General features: G+C 39.6%; 1 protein-coding gene across 8 annotated transcripts in view; it reads right to left on the bottom strand.

Annotated features, from left to right (window-relative positions):
* Window positions 1-3,681: 3,681 nt before the first annotated feature.
* SCUBE1 (signal peptide, CUB domain and EGF like domain containing 1) overlaps window positions 3,682-21,359 on the bottom strand; it is a 228,219-nt gene continuing 210,541 nt past the window's right edge. For all 8 annotated transcript variants that reach the window (XM_074227126.1, XM_074227127.1, XM_074227129.1 and 5 more), the window contains 5 exons: window positions 20,701-20,862; window positions 18,651-18,848; window positions 16,818-16,970; window positions 16,454-16,533; window positions 3,682-8,937 (listed from right to left, as the gene is read on the bottom strand). In XM_074227126.1, the coding sequence (XP_074083227.1) occupies window positions 8,785-8,937; window positions 16,454-16,533; window positions 16,818-16,970; window positions 18,651-18,848; window positions 20,701-20,862 (746 nt within the window). In that variant the 3' untranslated portion in view covers window positions 3,682-8,784. The remainder of the gene's footprint in view (window positions 8,938-16,453; window positions 16,534-16,817; window positions 16,971-18,650; window positions 18,849-20,700; window positions 20,863-21,359) is intronic.

The raw sequence follows: 21,359 nt of genomic DNA, 5'->3' as shown, positions 1-21,359 counted from the left end.
CATCACCTTTCAGGTTTAATTTACTAAGTTAATAATGTTCATAGCCACCAGCAGCAGTTAAGTGTACTTAAGATCATTGCTATGGTACAGGATTCAGAGGCAAAAGAGACCTTTGGGAACATCTTATTCCTCCCTGTTCTTTTACAGAAAGCCTAAACCTGAGACCTAGACAAGGGAAATAGTTTATTCAAGGTCATCTAAATAGTAAATAGATCCAGGAGTCAAATGTAGGTCTTGTGAATCCCTCTTCAGGGCCCTTTCCATTATACTCTGCTGTTCCTGCCCTGGCCCAAGTACTTCCACATTATTATTGAGTCCTGAATTGTCTTGATGCCTGGGGTCTGATAGATAAGAGCCTGACTGTGTGGCCTGGGACACTTTCTCTAATGGGGGATGCCATACCAAAATGTTTTTCTGGTTCTTTGGTAAGAAGGATGAGACTTTTTATGCGCCCAAGGACCTCTTTTCATTTGCATCCTATTGCTTAACTCTGAAAGCACAATTGATCCTATAACACATTCCCTGGGATCGATTGAATGTGGCAAGTCCTGCCAGGTTGGTCAGTCTTAAATGGTAAAATGAATAACCCAGATTTTTGCTTCCTTTTTTTGGAGAATACTGTAGGGAGCTGCTGCTGCCACACCAACTAATCCTGAAGAACAATCCAATGAGAGGCAGCATGGGAGCCTGAGATCTCCCAGGAGACCCTGGCTGGCTAGGTGCCACTGTTCTCATTGCCCTGTCTGTCCAGTATTGATGGCAGTAATGGTGGAGAACCATTCTCTCATCTTCAGACATCTGTTCCTTTCCTCTTTTGAATAGGGATCCTTTTTGCTGAAGGGGGTTACTGCATAGACATACAGACCTCTGACCTCTAAACCTCTTCCCCAGATGCTGGAAAGATCTCATAGGCCATGCAATCCTTTTTCTAATTTACATCTATCAACCCTGAAACTTCTTTTTGGGATTTAAAAACAAAACACTGAAAAGAATTTTTTTTTTTTTTTAGTTTTTGCAAGGCAATGGGAGTTAAGTGACTTGCCCAAGATCACACAGCTAGGTAATTATTACCTATCTAAGGTCAAATTTGAACTCAGGACTTCCTGATTCCAGGGCTGGTGCTCTATCCACTGCACCACCTAGCTTCCCCTGAAAAGCAATTAAAAATACATATAAAAAGAAACTAGCACAGGCAAAGAGAAGAAAGATCTTTATGACTTGAAGCAAAAAAGAGCCAATTTCTCAGTCATTTAAGAAAAAAATGGTTTATATTTTTCTTTAGAAGAGAAGCATTTTCATATGGTACATATCTAAAGAACAGAGGAAGACTTTGTTGCATTTTTGGTGGTTCCTCTAGATTTACAAAAAGATGTGGAAGAGAAGGCATGAATAAATGGCAGTCTATACTATGAATGATATATCCACAGTATACAATGACTTCATGTATCTAATGAAATGAACTGTGGGATTAAATGAATTCATTTTCTCAACAACATATAACTTTTCTGTATCTGAATCTCATTCAGAGTTTGGTGGGATTAATAATGACACCAAAAAGAGAAAGAGGATGTAGGTTGTTGTAAATGAAATCATCTTGCCTATAGCCTTGGATTCTTTCTCAAGACAGAATTCAGTGTGATTACTAGCTTTTAGGTCTACCTTCAAAAGCCAGTAGAGTGTTTTCTTGAAGTCCATTGGTCTTGGATTTAAATGGAAAGAAGCTGATGCTACTTAGCCTTCCCTTTGCTTTCTGAGAGCTAGCCTTTGGAATGAACATATCCAGGAGGGACCCTTATGCATTCATTATTGTGTACTCCATGTGAAATTCAGATATTAAAAATGGAAAGAAGAATTTGTGAACTGTTGAACTTATGCCCTCAGATTGAGTCTGTGCAAACCATACATCCAAGAAGGCAGTCTCCTAATACTTATTATTCCTATACTTGGTTTTGCATAGGAAAGGTTTTCTTTTTTGTTGTTGTTGTTGTTGTTTAGGTTTTTGCAAGGCAAACGGGGGTTAAGTGGCTTGCCCAAGGCCACACAGCTAGGTAATTATTAAGTGGCTGAGACCGGATTTGAACACAGGTACTCCTGACTCCAAGGCCAGTGCTTTACCCACTACGCCACCTAGCCGCCCCAGGAAATGTTTTCTGAAAGAATTTTCTACTGACTCCATGGAAAGTGGTAATATAACCTACAAATAAAATTATTTCTTTCACTAATGAGCCTCAGTGGGGACAAAAACCTTTGTTTTCAAGATCTTACAATAGTTTTTGACCCAAGAAAGCAAATCAACCATGTTTTCAGTCAATTTGAGTCAAACATAACTTTCTCTTTTGATGTTTTATTTCTACAGAGCTTGAGGAGGGTTTTGTGGAGAAATCACACTATAAAATTTACAGCACTACAAAAAATGTGAAGTTATATTGAAATTTAATATCCCCCAAATATATTACTTATAGGATATGAATTTATTATAGGGGTTAACATTTTTCCCAGAGGAATACATCTCTAATTTTATAATTGGGTCAGTGGTAAGGAGAAAATTAATATACATAAATTAGTTTTATAGGACAACTGTGGTCAATCTATCCTAAGATACTCTTCTGGCTCATTTAAGAGAATACCATACCACACTGAGTTTGGCTTTTTATTTTGATCTGTGTCTAAGGGAGCATTCCCCCCCCCCCCAAAGAATGGACAGATAAGAACAATGAGTTCCAATTACCATGAAGGTGGTTGAAGCAGGCTCTGTGGAATATTTAGAGCTTGGTCAGACATCAAAGATGCCAAGGTCATCACTACATCCTGGGCCAGTGCCAGTCATTTTGATTTATGTCTTGCTACTGAACTTTGATGACTCTGGAAGAGAGTAAGACTGCTAACTCTGCACAACTTTGCTTCACTTAAGTTCAGTTCACATACAAGTGAAGATATTACCCATCAGCCACTATTTTACCCCAACTTTGTGATATCATTGGCCCTTTTCGAAATCAAAGGATGAGCAACAGCAACAAGGGATTTGTTGGGCTTTAGCTCAGCACCATGTTGAGCTAGGGGGAAAATGAGTCTATGATAAAGTACCGACTCTGTCAGGAGGTCTGGGTCCAAGTCTCTCATTTACAAGGGGTGTTTTCAAGGGAATGTAGCAAGATAGATAGTAGCAGTTCATGGACTGGGGTATTATGTGTTTCCCATAGGCAAGGTCCAGCTCTTATACTTGTTAACATCCCCTGGGATCTGACACAAGTCCTAGAATTTAGAAGGTGCTTCATGAGTGATTATTGATTTTTTTGTTAAGTGTTTTCTTTTGGAGTGGCACTGTGCTTGGTTTTTATTTTTGTTTTGCTACTGGACAAGGGGAACAAGGAGCATTCTCTTTTAACCGGTTCAGTAACCTTTTTGTAGACAGACTTCTTTAGTTCCATGGATGCAACAATTTTGCTTTTATTTCTAAGGTTCAGCTTCTCGATCAGAGAACTATTTTATTATCTCTATATCACTGACAGTGAAATGAAAGACAGACACATATAGCTGGGAATTCAGTTTTGATTCTTAAGAAATTGTGTTGTCTTCCATACTCATCGGGATGCTAGAGAAGTATTTTTGTTCAGGTTGGTTTAGATGGCTTCTAAGGTCCTCCCCCCCCCCCCCCCCACCCCACCGGTATGTATGCTCTGAAGATCCAGGGACCTTTCACTTTTACCAGTCTTTCTTCATTATCTCAGTGTTGAAAAGGTGCCTAACATAGGTTCATAGGAGTGAGAGGTAGAAGGCGTCTCAGAAAAGGAGTTTCAATAGCCTTGGTTTACTGCTAAGGAATTCATGAGTAAGAGAGAGGAAGTAGCATGCCTTGGGTCTTAATAGTAGTAGTAGCAGAGCCAGATTTCAAAGCCAGGCAAGCTGACAGAAACTCCAAGCAGCAGGGAAAGCAACTTGTGTGGGCGTCCAGGGATGTCATAATAATTCCTTGTATTTGTATTAATGTTTTCTATTTCTCATTGTGCTGTGTTGACTGTTATCTCATTTGGTTCTTTCACATTACTGAGGTAGGCAAGTCACATTGCAGATAAGTAGACTGAAGTGCAGAGGAGTCTTTGATTGATTATGTCCAGGGTCAAAAACCAAATTGTAGTGGAATAGAGACTTGAATGCAAATTTTCTTACTCTAGTCCAGGAGAGCTCTTTTTTACCACAGCACTGGGGAAATCCTGAATGAATATAAAATAGTAGACCATTCCTACTGAGGGTAATTGGAGGAATTTCTACAGGAGCTAAGCAGTTGTACTTTTTTTCTGAGCTATGGAAAAGTGAATCAAAGGTAGACTGATTTCTCAGGAGATCCTTGCCCCTTCAGTTGGTGTTAAGCCTTGGCTGTCTCTGACCCATTTGGATGTTATCAGGTATTAACAAGAAAGAATGCTCCAGGAGATGTCACAGGCTGTGGTTCTCAAGTGGAGGAGTGGTGGTTGGAGGGGAAGAAGGCTGGAGTTTGCAGAGGATTTTGGCTCAAAGCAAGGAAATATTCCCTTTAACAAGAGCCAGGCTAAAAATGGAGGCTCAAGCCAGTTCCCTATCTGCCAGCTGCCTTCTGGTAGAAGTCGAGCGGGAATTCCTCTGTTGTATGGGTTTGACTTAAGAAATCCTTTCTAACTCTGAAATTCCATGATTTCCACCATGTAAGGGATGGTAGTGCCCTTAGTTTTCAACATGATCTTGGTAAAGGCACAGGGAGGGAAAGTAAGTCTGTTGCTTCAGAGAAGATGCTATCATGGATACTCATAGACTTTTCTTAAGAAATGAGGACTCATACTTTGTGGCTAGTATGGAAGATGAAGAAAAGAAGTTTGGGGATGTGAACTTGCAGACAACATTTAGGGCTGGGTGGGAAAGTTGATTTTGCAGCATTTACATTCCTAGGCTGTTAGAGCCCACTGAAACCTTAGAAAGCATCTGGTCCAACTTAAGAAACTGCCATATCATATGGCATGCCCAAGGCCAGACCAGTAATAAGTAAGCAGAAGACTTCACTACTGAACCCTCTTAGCTACAGATTCAGAGCTTTCCTTCCATACCTGCCTTTAAAGTGTTAGGCTAGTGGGCACAGATGCTCCATTTTACAGAGGCCAAAGGAGAAAACTGACTTGGTTGAGTTCTTGCACTAAGTTCACAGCCCAGCAGAGTGTATTCCTGACTCTCATTGTAGTTCCATTATTCATACTTCTTCAGGAAGGCTGCCTGTTTCTGGTACAGAAAAGGGGAGGGAGTCCAGGGCTGTCCCTGACTTTTAGATCAGTCAGTAACCAGTTTTATAGAATGAGAGCATGAGTAGAAGGTTCAGACAGCTAAACAGATATATGGTCAGCTGTAATTGTTTGAAGTGTAGGAGGATGTCTTGATGTGAGTTTTGGATGAAGTCAAGAATCAAAGCATCTAGTTTTCATTGTTCTTAATCAACCCAATTCAATTCAATTCAGGCCACTTAGATAAGAGATTAAACTTAGAGACTCAATAATTATTTTACCTCAGGACTTCTGCCCTTTCAACCAGGAAACTTCAGGGTGCTGAAGGGAAGGGGCCTTGGTTTTAGACTCAGGGGACCTGGGTTCAAGAGTAGGCTCCTGTTACTTAACTCCTCTATAACTGGTCAAGCATTTCCCTTCTCTGGCTTCCTTTGTAGAATAAGGGGTCAGAACTAGATGACCCTTGTGGCTTCTCCCATCTTTATAATCTGTGGTCTTAGGAAGAACTCTACCAGATATTATCCATAGTCTGTATCTTAACAATAACTGACATAATCTGGGGTTATAAAATACATTAAGTTTCATATCTTTTAATATATACCCAACTGCTTTTTTTCCATGGCAACACATTTCATATTCCTAGCCTTTGCATTTGCCCAGACCCTTCTCTATTAGGAAGCTTCCCTGAGCATAGTCATTCCAATCTGGCTTCTGAATATTTCTGTCACCAGTCTAGGAGAAAATTGTGATGCAACAGATAGCATATGAGAAGTCTGAAGCAGAAGGGACCATATGATACAGAATGTTAAAGCTGAAAAAGAACTGAAAACATCAAAGATGACAGTTGGAATTGGCTTGTGAACATGGAATGCTGAGTTAGAAGAGATCTCAAAAACCATTTAGTCTAATCTCTTCACTTGACAGAGTGAATTCTCTCCTTCCCTTTACAATTTTCAAGTTATTCATGAAAACCTCTCTTCCACCAATACCTTATTATCCTTTCGAACCCTGGTGTCTTGAAGTTCATGTCTTTGGAACACAAGCTCTGACAACTCTGGCCTATGGAGCTAAGGAGGCTTTGAGTGTAGGCGTTATTGTAGGCCACTCCATGGTCCATTATCTCATGAAGACCTTCTACTCAAGTTTGAGGCATTCTTGCCAATGAACTAATGAATTTTTGTAAGCCTAAAGGATTAATTAAAAAAAATAAACCATATATAATTATATTCTGTACTTGGTGGAAATTGATCAGCCTATTTGCCTTAAAGGTGTTGTTGGTAGTGAGGGGCATTCAGCTTCAGAAGAATGGACAGCCTCATGATGGAAAGATTGGAACTTTTAGCCATTCTTTGTGTGTTCTTAGCATAGGACTGCACAAGATTCTTCCAGTTCTTAAATTAAGAGTACTAGAAGGATCTCTGGACTGGGACCTGGAAATTTGGGTTTAAGCCCTAGTTTATTCACTAACTCTCTGTTTGACCTTGGGTGAGACCCCTCCTACCCTCTGTACCTCATTTTGCTTGACTGTAAATGAAGTGGAAAGGAGTATTTATATAGTATCTACTATATGCTGGGCACTCTGTGTAAATTAATGACTGCTTGAGTGACCTCGAAGGTAGCTCTGATATTTTAGATATTTTGTTTTAAAGGATTGACTCTTTAACTAGTGCTCTTTGTATAGAACATCAATCAGCAATGTTAATACACCAGACTTCCCTACGATGTCCTGGTGGTATAATTATGTATCACAGTCTCATAACAAGCTTTTTTGGTTCCTTCATCACCAAAGCCTCTTGAACAGATTTCAAGGCAGATTTGCTCAATACCAACTAGTGAATTCTTACATATTTCTCTTGAGACTAAGCACAGGCAATGAGAAGTGTGCCAGCAATGATGTTTCAAATGTTGTGTTTCCCTTTTCTAGAGGCAGTGCAGTGGCCGTTTTGCTGGACTTGGCTCTTAGAGGCTTGGGTTTGAATCTGGGTCCAGAGACTAATTTGCTCTGGAGGATAAAGTAAGGCCTTTCCTCTGCTCAGTTTCAGTTTTTTCCTCTGTGATATGAGGGGTCACCTAGAGCAGAGCTGTCAAGCACCAGGTTAGGGAAAGTGGCCAGGATCTGCTAGAGATGTAATTTGGAAATATTTAGTAAAATAAATAAGAATATGGTAAAGATAACATGTGGTTCTCAAACCCTCAGAGATCCTTTTGGAGGCACCACTGATTTAGAGCATTTCTCAGATTCTTTGAAACTCTCTTACTCTTAAGAGGTCTCTCTGAACTGGTTTCTTTCTCCATAAATTGGGGGAAGGCTAATCCTTGCACTTTCTCAAATCATTAGAGAAATGGGAGTTTATTTAGTTTTACCAAGTAACTTAAGATTGAAAAGACTGACTGAGAAAACTGTCATTCCCCATACTCAATAGACTCCTTTTTGAGTGTGTGTGTGTGGGAATAATGGCAAGTTGCAAGGCCTTGGAGCAGTGATTTAATCATTTTAGGACAACTTTTTAAAAAAGGGTGTGTGTGTGTGTGTGTGTGTGTGTATGTGTGTATTGTATCTGGGAGAAGAAATGTCTGCATAATTAATATTTCCAGTCACTAAGGTAGTATTTCTAATGTACCCACAAATAGAAGTATATATATTTTTATATTTATATATAATATATATAGTACTTAATTAAGATGCTCTTTTGTGGTGAGGAAAATATGTATTGCCCCCTTCCCCTCCACAACTTTTAATCCATTGTATTTTCAAGTTCTTCAGAGTCCAAATAGCAGACAAACATGGGCACTGTATCCACAGCAGGAGAGACTGAGTGTGGGAAGAAAATCTCAAAAAACATACACGAGGGCAGATAAAACCTGCGCATGTGGAACTTAATTTTTGGTAGATTGTGGAACAAGTTATACGTCAGTATTCCTTGTTCTTTTCTTGTTTGGCTTCTACTATACCCAAGTCTCTAGGAAACTAAGGGGGGGGGAATAACACAATTTAATTCCTTTCCCCCTGAAAATTCCAAATGCAGAGTTCAGGTGCAATTCAGATTCCAAATGCTGCTTCTTCACACTGGACTTCTTCCCCTCCCAGAGTGTATTGGCACCAGTTGATAAGGGTTAAAGACTTTCTCCTTGACTCAGAAGAAGAGTACTGCATGACTTCCTAGGAAATAAAGAAGTTTGGGGCAAAGAAGTCTTTTTTCCAAACAGACATTTTCAGATTGCTGAAAATTGATATTGCTGGTACAGGCATGCATCAATCAATGTCTTCATCTGGGCATGCCTGTGGCTCCTCACATTCACTGCTAGGTAAAAATATCCACCCTTATGGGTTTTTAATGAATATAAAATGTTAGCAAGATTCTTCTATATGGTACTGAATTCAAGAATTCTGGAAGAGCTTTTCACAATCAGCAAATGTTTCTACTGTGGAGGGAAATAAAATATTTGACACAAATGAAAACCCCAAAAGAAAAATCCTCTCCCCGAGCAACTGGACCAAAAATATCCCCAACCATTCCCCAATTGCATAGCTCTAAGAGAGTTATTTGTATGGTCGTAGAAATCTGGAAACTTTGGACCGTAGTAGCTTGATAAATGATCTTGGGAACATCTCCTTGGATTCTTGTGCTGTATACTTGAAATAGTTTTGAGGATGTGCCAACACATCAAAGAGGGCTTTAATCAACTTCTTGTCCTGTGGAAGAAGAAATAAATAGCATAAGGAATATGATCATTTTGGAATACTCTGAACATGACTTTTTAACAGCTTCTTTGTTTCCAGCTCATTGTCTTTGTTCCAATTTGAGCTTTAATCAGTGATAACAACAATGTTATCATGAGCCAGCATCTCCTTCCTGGTCCTCTTGCATAAATGACTTGGGAGACTAAATATTCTACACTTCATGTATGATAGTGGATAAAAATTGTTAGTTGTTGTACACTGGAGAAGAAAAATGAAAGAAGCCAAATCAGAGACAAAGTAGAAATGGCACTCATAGAGAAAAGAATTGATAATGGAGATTTTAGCTATATTGTGCATTGGGGAGATAGAGCCAAAAGAGGGAGGACACTAGAGATGTATCATTGCCTTTTCTGAGAAATTATTGGACTGCTAAGAAAAGCCACAAAGGAAACAGAAATTGCTGAAAAGAAAGAGAAAAGACAATTCCACCCCACTTTTGGCAGAGATAGGACTTTTGGAAGCATGCTCATTTGCATAGCAGTGATTTTCATTGGAGCTGTTCAGATGAATGAAGGAGAGTATATATAGAGAAGGAAAGAAGTTTAGGGACAGAGCCAGAAGACACAGGCAAGAGGAGGGCAGGAAAGAGATGAATGATAGATTCAGTCAAGGAAACTCAGAATTGTCAGACTGGTAGGAATATAACCTAGATAGATAGTTGTCCTTTGTATTCAAAGAGGACCATGCCAACCAAGTTTATGGTGGCATGACTTGCACGTTATGTTTATTATAGCAAGGAGTATATTGTACAAAGAAGACATCTCACTTGTCTTTTTCAAAAACATTTCATCCAATGACCTGATTTGCTAATACCAGGATTTCTGATGATGGTCTGAATGCATCTTGATTTCCCCTCCCAATATTAGTGAGGAACCTCAGCATTCTAGCAATGTCAGTCAAAGTATAATGTGATATCTGGTGATAGAGTAGTGATTTATGGTATATCTTTTTGTTGTTGTTGTTTTTGCAAGGCAATGGGGTTAAGTGGCTTGCTCAAGGCCACACAGCTGGATAATTATTAAATGTCTTAGGCCAGATCTGAACTCAGGTACTCTTTTTTTTAAGGCTTTTGCAAGGCAAACGGGGTTAAGTGGCTTGTCCAAGGCCACACAGCTAGATAATTAAGTGTCTGAGACTGGATTTGAACCCAGGTACTCTTGACTCCAGGGCTGGTGCTTTATCCACTACACCATCTAGCCACCCCTCAGGTACTCTTGATTCCAGGGCCAGTGCTCTATCCACTGTACCACCTAGCCACCCCAATTCATGGTATATCTAAGCCTGAGAAGAGAAATGAGAGTACTGCAGGAAAATCATGAAAACCAAGTCAGCAACTTGGTGAAGTAGTGATAAAAATACCGAAGAAAATAACATCTTAAAAACCAGTTTGAGTCAAATGGAAAAAGCAATAAAAGGCCAATAAGGAGAATAATGCCCTAAAAAGCAGAATTGACCAGATGGAAAAGGAGATACAAAAGGTCTCTGAAGAAAACAACTCCATCAAATGTAGAATGTTGCTAAGGGAAGCTGATGACTTTCTGAGAAATCAAGGAACAATAAACAACCAAAAGAATGAAAAACTAGAAGAAAATGTGAAACATCTCATTGGAAAAACAACTGACCTGGAAAACAGATCCAGAAGAGATAATTTAAAAATTAATGAACTACCTGAAAGCCATGATAAGGACAAGACCTAGGTTTCATTTTTCAAGAATAGTCCAGGAAAACTGCCCTGATATCCTAGAAGTAGAGGGTAAAATAGAAATTGAAAGAATCCATCAATCACCTCCTGAAAGAGATCCCAAAATGAAAACTCCCAGGAATATTATAACCAAATTTCAGAACTCTCAAGTCAAGGAGAAAATATAAGTAGCCAAAAAGAAAGAATTTAAATATCACGGAGCTAGGATAATACAAGGAGTTAGGGATAATACAAGATTTAGCAGCTTTGACTTTAAGAATTTGAAGGGCTTGGAATATGATATTGGAAGGCAAAAGAGCTTGGATTACAACTGAGAATCAACTGCTCAGCAAAACTGAACATACTCTTTTGTTTGTTTTGGGGGGTGTTTTGCAAGGCAGGGGTTAAGTGACTTGCCCAAGGTCACACATTTGCCCAAGTATTAAGTGTCTGAGCCCAGACTTGAATTCAAGTCCTCCTGAATCCAGGACCAGTGCTCTATCCATTGGGCCACCCAGCTTCCCTTGAACATCCTCTTTCAGGGGAAAAGATCGATATTCAATGACATAGGGGACTGCAGGAAAAATATTGATGGACTTGTGATAAAGAATGGTATCCATCCCAAATACAGAGCTGAATACAGACTGAAGCATGTTTTTTTCTCACCTTATTTTTCTTGAGGTTTCTCTTTCTTTGTGTGTGGGGGAGGTATGTTTACTTTTACCTGACTATTGTAGTAATGTTTTTCATGGCTACACATTTTTAAATAAAAGTACCCTTAAAAAAGTAAACCAGTGAAAAAGAGGTTTGGAATAGGGGAAATGAAGTTGTTCAGGGATGTGTGGTCTTGGTGTTTATAGTATAGTCATAGATTTTTTAAAGGTATTTATAGTAGAGTCATCAGAGGTGGAGGGGAAGAGAGAATGGTGGTGAATTGTATTCAGGAGTAAGGCCAAGGTTGAGGTGGGTCCTGAGACTGAAGACCTGTCCATCAGTCTGTCCAGAGTCCATCAGTCAGAATTTAAGAGACTACTATGTGACCAGACATTATATGCTGACTGATGGAAATAGAAAGACACAATGGAAACAATTGTTGACATGGAGGAGTTTACCTTCTGTCCGTGGAGATAAAACACACAAATACATGCATGCATGCATATACATGAACTAAGCATGAGGTAAAGGAGATCAGGAATGGGTTCATATAGATGTTATTTGGGCAAAGCCTTAATGAAGGCTAGAGATTCTAAGAAATAGAAATTAGGAGGGAAAGCATTCCAGGGACAAGAAAGGATGAGCAAGAAGGCTGAGGTTAGCTGTACCAATGAGTGCTCAAGAGGATTACATGTAATAGGGTCGCATTATAACAGGATTTTGTGTTTTATTTTGTGTTTATTATATTTTGTGAATGGCTTCTATTACTTTTTTTTTCAATTCCAAATTCTCATGCTCCCTCCACCTGCTCTCTACATTCTTTATGGTCCCTATTATACATATAAAGTCATTCAAAACATATTTCCACATTAGCCATGTTTTGAGAAAAAAAAGGCAAGAAAAATTAAATGAAAAAATTTGATTCAATGTGCATTCTAAGTTTATCATATTTCTTTTCTCATGTGAATTGCATCTTCATGAATTCTTTGAGATTTTCTTGGGTCATTGTGTTGATCAGAGTATCTTAAGTCTTTCACAATTGGTTATTATTACAATGTTGTTATCACTGTGTACAGGGTTCTCCTAGTTTTGCTGTAAAGAGCCATTGGAGCTTTTAGGGAAATGAGATGTAAGTTAGGGAGGTCATGATCTATTGTTCCTACAAGTATTTCTTCTCCCTCTGCCTTTGAACAGACTGTGCCTGTGCTTGGAATGCGTTCCCTCCTAACTTCTACTTCTTAGAATCTCTAGCCTATTTAAGCACTTGGCCCAAATGACATCCCTTTGAGGCCATTCCTGATCTCCCTTTATTCTATGTCTATTTAGCATATATCTGTGTGTTTGTGTGTACATATGTTCTCTCAACTGATACAGTGTAAACTCTTCAGTGGCAAGGAATGAGTGCTTGACTTTGAGGAGGATAGAGTGGAGAAGGGTGTCTTGAGACAGAGAGACTAAGAAGGTGGCAATCATCTGTGTGGAAGCCTGAGATTGGGCAGTGGTCACAGTCTAAGTGGAGAGAAGGAAATAGATATGAGGAAGCCGAATTAACAAGATCTGGCAAATTATGGAACATGAGTTGCTGAGAATGATCATGAAGTCATGAAGCACCAAGAGTGACTGGAAGAATGTTGAGAACATGGAAAGAAATTGAAATATTGAGAAATTGATAGGTTTTTTAATATAATGACTTTTCTTTTGGACATGTTGAGTTTGAATTGCCATGGGGCTGAGGCTTAAGAAAGAAGCCAGGGCACTGTTATAGATTACTAAGGTTAAGTAAAAAAACTGAAGAATTTAGGATTATGAGTATTTTCATTTCTATTACCAATATAAAAAAGGGTATTTAGAAGAGGAGGGTAGGTAGGTGGTACAACGGATAGAGCACAGGACCTAGAGTCAGGAAGACTCATCTTCCTGAATTCAGACCTAACCTCAGACACTTACTTGCTGTGACACCCTAGACAAACCACTTCATCCTGATTGCTTCAGTTTCCTCATTTATAAGATGAGCTGGAAAAGGAAATGGAAAACCATTCTGGTATCCTTTCCAAGGAAACCCCAATTGGGATCCTGAAGAGTCAGACATGACTGAAACAACTGCACAAGAAAATTTAGAAGAAGACTTAGGAAGTTAATAGTTAGCTAAGATAGTTCCTGAAAAATGGGATTCAGCACACCTTAAACTATAGGAACAGTGAGCTTTTGACCGAGAATGGAGGCTACCTTATAAGGGACTGGTAGAAGCATATATAGTCAAGATGCCTTTTAACTCAAAATGAAAGTGAGGAGAAAAAACTGAATTTAGATCTGTACAGTTTGGTATTTTAGAAAGTAGCAGGTGCAACACAAAGAGAAAAGACCAGGAATTCATAGGAAAAAATATTCACAAAGAGAGGCAGCAGTGAAGTTCATGGACTTTAATTCTTTGCACAAATGAACAAAGCATGAGCAATAGGAAAGGCAAAAAGTGTAAATTTGGCTTCACAGGTGTGTTGGAGACTCAGCTGAGAGCTCACTTTACTTAAAAGGAGCAGTAAAAAAGTAAAGTAAAAGGGACTGGGGGCTGCAGAGAGGCAGGCCAAGGGTGAAAATAAAATTTCCTTATCATTAGGAATAGAGGCTTCCCTTCACTAGATATCCTCAAATGAGGATTTAATGACCACTTAGCAGTATTGAAAAGAGGATTGAGTCAAGACTGGGTTGAACTAATTGGCCACTAACACCCCTTTCACTTCTTACATTCTAGGATTCTATGGATTGACCTCTATTTGGGTATCATGACTGGCAGATTCATTTTTCCATCTATTGCTCTTTGTTGAGGTAATATTGTTCATGATTTTCAGTTCAGCAGTCATTTATTACTACCTCCTCCATGTAAGACACTGTGCTTATGTTAGAGGGATAGAATGACATATTGGACAGCCTCTGTTCTCAAAAAACTTACCTGTCAAGGGACTATAACATGCAAGGATAAGTATAATCTTAGGGAGGGGAGTGAAGGAGTCAATGGAGGAAATTAGATAAATGGCTATAGGGCAATTTGAGGAAGGAGAGATCACTTTGAACTGAAGAGATCCAGAATGAGAAAGTATATACACTGAGCTTTGAAGGAAGATGAAGATTCTAAAAAGTGCCCATGAAGAGAGTATGTATGCCAGGCATGGGAGACATCTTGTACTAATGCCCAGGGGCAGGAGAAAGAGTAGTTAGACTGGATAGAAATTGAGGAACAGCAGCCAGGAATCCAGTTGAACTGGAACATAGAGTGCTGGAGGAGGAGTAATATGGAATAAGGGTGAGGAGTTAAGTTGGATCAGGTTATGGAAAGGTTTAAATCTAGGGCTGACAAGTCTGTATTTGTTTTTTAGGTTTTTGCTAGGCAATGGGGTTAAGTGACTTGCCCAAGGCCACACAGCTAGGTAATTATTAAGTGTCTGAGGCCAGATTTGAACTCAGGTACTCCTGACTCCAGGGCTGGTACTCTATCCACCTAGCCACCCCCAAGTCTGTATTTTCTCCAAAGGACAACAAGGAGATCGGGGTCTAATGTTTTGTCTGTGTTGAGCTTGAGATGCCTATGGTGCGCCAGTTTTTATGAAGGAGAGTGATATGGTCCATCTTCTGCATTAGGGATTTAATTCATCCAATACTTTGCTAGGTGCTGAGCACCTAGAAGATGACTCTTGCCCTCAAGGTTTTGGTTTCTTTCAAAGTGAATAATGTCAATACAGATTGGTTCAGTATCTCCAATATGTACCAATTCACTGGTTGCTGGACAAAGGGTTTCACATTCAAAGCCCTAATAGTTTAGTGAATATTTGTAGGCAGTTTAAAAACAGTATAATTCTTAGGTTAAGGGTCATTTAAAAATTGTTAATGGGTTATCATAGATGAAATAATTCATTACTTAGTGAATGACCTGTTAATGATGAATCGCCCTATATTTAGCTAGGATGAGGCTTAGGCAGTAGAGAGTATGTGTTACTAGGGATTTGTTCTAAGCCTTTCCAGTTTGCTAGAGCCAGTGCTTGCATTCCATTAACACAGTCTCTGAGAAACTGGGTCACTTCTCTTCTATGAGGAGTCATGAGAGGAAGACTTTTATGGAGGGCAGTTTGTTTTATCACTACAGAAATACTTCTTTGGCATTTTATAACTTTAAAAATATATGCATTAATAAGAAATCAAATGAAGAAGTCTTCATTTTGCTTTCTATAATGTAGCACCCTAAATAGTTGCATTTCTTGCCTTCCCCAAAGCTTGCTTTGCATATCTTCATCTAGTCCAATTCCTTCATTAAATAAAAGAAGACATTGAGGCCTAGAGAGGAAATTTGGCTTGTCTGAAACCAAGAGTGAGTTAGGATAAACCTAGGACTAGAACTCTGGCCTCTGCTCCAAGTCCAATATTCTTTTCACTATGGTTACTTTCCCCTAGAGCTGCTGCTGTTCTAGGACTGAAGAATCATGGAGCACCCTAGCTGGAAGAGACTTTCAAAGTCTTTAGTTCAGTCTACAATCCTATTCACACCGTCCACAGCAAAGAGCATCTTAAACCCTTCCAGTGATGGGGAATTTACTACTGTTCTCAGCTCATAATAGCTTAGTGTCTGACTTCTGAAACTCCCTGAATCAATGGAGGACTTGAGGCATCTCATCAAACCTCTACTTTCTCTCCTCCTTTAGCTATGCCAGAATCATCTTTGTATTGTGGAATGGGAGCTGTACATGTTGTCAGGTTTGAAATTTGCCTCTGACAACCACCAGCTGAATGACCATGAGCAAACCATGTCATTTCTCTGGGCCTCCAGTCTTTCTCTTTCAAGGGAGCAGATATCTAAACCATTCACTTTGCAAGGCTAGAGTGGTGATTAAATGAAATGTGTACAAAGTGCTCTCCTCTACTGTGGTGCCTGTCACTCCAGGCATTTTCAAGTGAATGGGACAACAGAATTGTCAATTCAGTAGTCAGACCTCTCTCAAGGAAGAAGTGTGCATAGAAAGGGGTGGGGTGGGGGCTTTAGGGATTCATCAGTCCTTGAGAAACAGAAATTCCACCTTTCTGCTTTCATTTGCACGCTACTTATATGTCAGAAATTCCTGCCCACAGGGATTTAAGCAAAGCACTCACTTTTAAAATTTCCTGATGATTTTCTGATGCATACAATCTTCCATCTCGGACTATATCTTCTATTAACTGTTGATAATCCTCTGTGAATTGAAAGCAGAGAAGAGGAAAAGTGATTCGAGAGCATCAACTGGAAGTTGCTTCCTTCTGCCCCCTCCCAGCCAAAAAGTTACTGAGCATCTGTTCAATGGAGAGCCTCAGGCAGTCCTGGATCTTTATCTCTCTGTTCTCAGCACAGACTTGTGCTGTGAACCACCAGTCTGACCCTATTTTGTCAATTAGGAGAGTGCCTTGCCTCTAGTAGATACCCAGTAAATATTTGTTGAACTGGATTGGAAATAAAGATGGGAAATGATTCCAGCCTTACCATCATAGGTCACGTAGGGTACTTGGAATCCTTTGCCGCTGTTTCCTTCATTTGATTTAAATTGAATCCAGAGCTTTCGAGACCGAGATGTGAAGGCTATGGGCCTCTCATAGGTCTGGCATGTTTCATAAGTGGTGATGGATGTGGGGGAGGCTGCAAAGTGAAGTAGACATCACCATATTGGAGGCCATCCTGCGTTTTCATCCCTGGGGTCTGCCTGACATTGCCAAGACAGTCATTTAGATGTAAGGCAAGGGTGTATAGACACCCTGGGAAGGGGGGAGGATCTTTCCTTTTTGTCACTACTTTCTTCCCAGCTGCTGTTTTCAATCCATTCCCAAGTCTCGTTTTCTTTTACATAAGCATCATCTCTTGGATTTATCTTCTCTGCAGGAACACACTGATACTAAATGAGATAATTGATTCCTAATTGGACTTCCTGACTACATGTTTCCTTTTTCCAAGCTAGTCTCATTACTGTAACCAATGCACAGGGCTAGCTATTTCATTCCCCTGCTAAAGAAATCTTAGAGTGATTAGTGAATAAAATACAACTGTTCAGCTTGGCTCTGTAAAGTCCTCCATGTTCTGGCTCTATCCTGATTTTCAAATTTTACATTCCCTTCCCCCCAATATGGGAGCACTTGATGTTTCATGCTTTGCCCATGATGTGCCCCATACCTCTCTGCTTAACTCTGCCTGTTGCAATCTTCCTTTTCCTTCAAAGACCTAGCTCAGGTGCCACCTCCCCCATAGCCCTTCTCAGGTCTTCTTCTGCCCTCACTCTTGGGTGGAAGTGATCTCTCCTTTCCCCAGCTTTCTTTAGAGGATTATATCTGAACCTTTTCTTTTCCTCATTGCATGCTAACTTACAGTGGTGCAGAGCAGGGATTTCTATTTCTGTTTCCTGGCTAAGACACTTAAAAAGAAGATGAAAGGAATTGCCCAGAATCACACTGGTCAGGATAGAGTGCCTGGCCTTGGGCCTGGGGGCATTCTGACTGAAGATCAGGGCTCCTGACAAGGTGCTGCACTGCTTTTTAGAAACAATAAAAGATGAAAATGCCTTCAAAACTACAGTGCATCTGTACAAATGCAAGTAGTGCTTGTGAGGTTATTTATGTAATGATTAGTACTCTGGGAATATCCTGGTATAGGGAAGGCTTTTGGAAAGAAATGTGTGAGAGTGTGATATGAGCATCTCCCTCTGTCATCAGTACAGTGAGGTTGTACTAGGTGACATCTAAGGTCCCCTACCACACTTAACACCATGTTATTTTTTTTTCTGGAATGATAGGATACAAGGACTCTAATTGGCCTGAAGAGATTAGTAGTATGGTGTTAGGCTTTTGTGAAAATGTGAGTTTAATGACAAGAGCCCTTGATGGGAGTCAAGAAACTCAGGCAGATTCCAACTCTGACATTTATTAGCTGTGTCATTCTAGGGAGTCATTTCCCCTCCCTAGGCCTCAATTTCCTCATTTGAAAGCACAGGCAAAACTCTTGGTAATACTTCACATGGGATATTGTGAGGAAAGTCTTTTTTAAAATATTAAAAATGAGATGTTAATAGTAATGCTAATTTAGATGGTTCTAATACTTAGATGGTTCAGTTGGCTTCCCTTTACTGAAACAAATTAAATTGGACCATTGACTTTTAAACAAAGAGATAGAGTTTTCATCATATAGTAGAGAATTCTTTGGCTGTAGTATTTTATGAACAGATCATGATAGGAGCGGTAGTAATAATAATAATGATTTGGAATTTACTTCATTATTAACAGACGTATCATTTGACTTAGAGGTCAATATAATTCATCACCATCCACTTACCACTTTTTCTCATCACTAAAACATCACCACATTCATCTTCAATAGGTAGGAATATCTCTGGCACCACAATGAGAATTCTCCTTTTGGGTGGAGGGTTGATGTTCCATATGCATTCCACATTGGCTGGGTAGTCACCAGGGTAATTGGGAGACTCGATGTAGCCAGTATAATCTCCTAGTTCTCCTCCACAGTGCTGGTCTGTGGAGAAACCAGAACCTTCAGGTCCATGTCTTATTTATCTTTGTTTCAATCCTAGCCCTTATGCAGTCTTAGTGTTTGTGGAATGAAGGAAAGTAAAATTGGAAATTGGTCTTCCTCCTGGCCACTTGTGAATTAGCAAATGCTTAGGTTTCATTTGCCCTGAGAATGAGAATGGATGGGCTTCTAAACGGTATCTTTGTGTCCTCTCATCCATTAGAGAAGATGGTGAAGACATAATTGCTTTCTTCAAATATCTGAATGACTGGCAAGCAGAAGAACCATTTGCCTGGTTTGACTTGGCCCTGGAAGCCAGAACTAGAATCAGGAGGTAGACATTGCAAAAATACAAATTCTGGCTCCCTGTAAGGAGATGATTTTTATATTTTATAATTTTATATATTTTATATTTTATAACTTTATATTTTATAATTATCAAAAAGTGAAATTGATTCTCTAGGGAGGTAATGGGTTTCCTGTCACAGATTACAAATGGAGGCTTTAAATCCTTTGATTCTAAGATCAAGGTCAGAAATTTCAACACTGGTTCTATTTAGATAGTTGAACAATGATGAATATTCAATGGATTAAAAACCCAGACTGTGATGCTGACCCAGCTGGAGACTTCACAATAAACCACTGACAAACACCAGTCTTCAATTCTTTCTGTAACTCTCAGGTCTGACATCTGACATCACAGAATATGTTCTATTAGGTCTTGATCTACAAGTGCTACAAAGCTAATTTTCATTTAGAAATGACTGTGATGAGGGGCAGCTAGGTGGTGCCATGGATAGAGCACTGGCCCTGGAGTCAGGAGTTCCTGAGTTCAAGGACCTCAGACACTTACTAATTTCCTAGCTGTGTGACCTTGGGCAAGTCACTTAACCCCATTACCTTGCAAAAACCTAAAAAAAAAAAAAAAGAAAGAACTGTGATAACTGTAGCATTCCTGACTGGAGTTCTAGATCAACCTGGTGTCCTTCTAGGCAGCTGTGGGGACTGGGAATATTGTATGGAAGCCAACTTTTCTCTAGCCCAGATCCATTAATGTGACAGAAGTGCTGCTGGCCTGTATATGAAGTCCTCAGAAGTTAAAATAAGACATGAAAGAGGTCTCCCAAGAGGGCTCCCAACTACCTTCCATATTGGCATGATAATGTCCAGGGCTATGTGAAATCAACCACAATACACATCTCTATTGAAGAGGAGGAAAAAGATCCATAGCATGAGACTTCCCAAAAATTTTTCCACTAAATAATAGATTTAGGTTTTCAACCCCACTACACATTCTGTCAACTGTGTCATGTTGCTTCTAGAAAATGATTTTTTATCCTGGAATCAGCACAGTGACAACAGCTGGCTTTTAGCTAGCATTTATACAGAGCTTTGTGGTTTACAGAGTACTTTACAAAGATGATCCTAGGAAGGAGATGTTGTTTATTTTACAAATAAGGAAACCAAGGCACATAGAAGTTAAGTGACTTCCCTAGGGTTACACAATGTCTGAACCTGCATTTGAACTCAGGACTTCCTGATCCCAGATCCTGCACTCTGTCCACTGGGTCACCGAGTTGCCTGTGATAGTCACCAGGCCTCTAAGTAATCTCTGTGCTTAAGCCCCATTTTTCCTTCTAAAAATTGAGACAATAATGCTTGCTTCTCTTATAATATAGAGATGGTCAACTAAGAGAATGTGTATGAAAGTGCATTAACTATAAATGTCATGTAGATGTGAAGTTATCTTAATCATTACTTAGCAATACATGATCACAATTATTATTTTTAATAATAGTGGAATCTCAGTACTAAGTTTATGGCAGTCACCTCGATAGGAGAAGAAATGACTTACTTTTACAATGAGTAACATTGGTTGAGCCATCAAAATCAGTGCTTGTGTTGCCCGGGCAAGTGATGCAATAGTTTTGACCAAATTCTGGCTGGTAGGTGCCAATGGGACATCGGATACAACGATGGGTGGAGGAGTTGTAATAGTGTCCAGGAGAACAGTGGACTGCAAAGAGGCACAAGACAAATTGTCACCACAGTCATTAGTAAATGAAAAATTCATGGTGTCCATCACCTTCTATCATTTTCTTTACAGCATTGTCAGGAGCAACTTTTCACAGAACTATGACCTCACTAATTGATCTGAAGGTAAACAGTGACTCCACTATGGAGTCCTCCTAGACCCTAGCCTGATGGACCTACTATAGAGTTCATCTAGACCAACTTCCTCATTCTACAGATGAGAAAAACTGAGATCCAGAGAGGTAACAGGACCTGTTTTGCTTTAGTTCCCCATTTTGGGAGGAGGGGGAGAACTCTAACAAGTGAACAGAACAGTCAAGAAGAGAGAGAGGGATTCCTGTCAGGAAGGTGGCCTAGTTGTGTTGATCTGTTGTTGTCCATCTCATGTGTATGTGTTTTTGTTTGTGCATGTCTGCATGTGTGCATGTATGTATGTATAAAGCACATGTATGTGTACAAATGTGTATCAGATGTGTATCA

The sequence above is a fragment of the Macrotis lagotis genome, chromosome 2 (assembly GCF_037893015.1).
Source record: "Macrotis lagotis isolate mMagLag1 chromosome 2, bilby.v1.9.chrom.fasta, whole genome shotgun sequence".
NCBI classification, from domain to species: Eukaryota; Metazoa; Chordata; class Mammalia; order Peramelemorphia; family Peramelidae; genus Macrotis; species Macrotis lagotis.
Note: the sequence above shows the minus strand (reverse complement) of the source record. Positions and strands in the feature narration are given on the sequence as shown.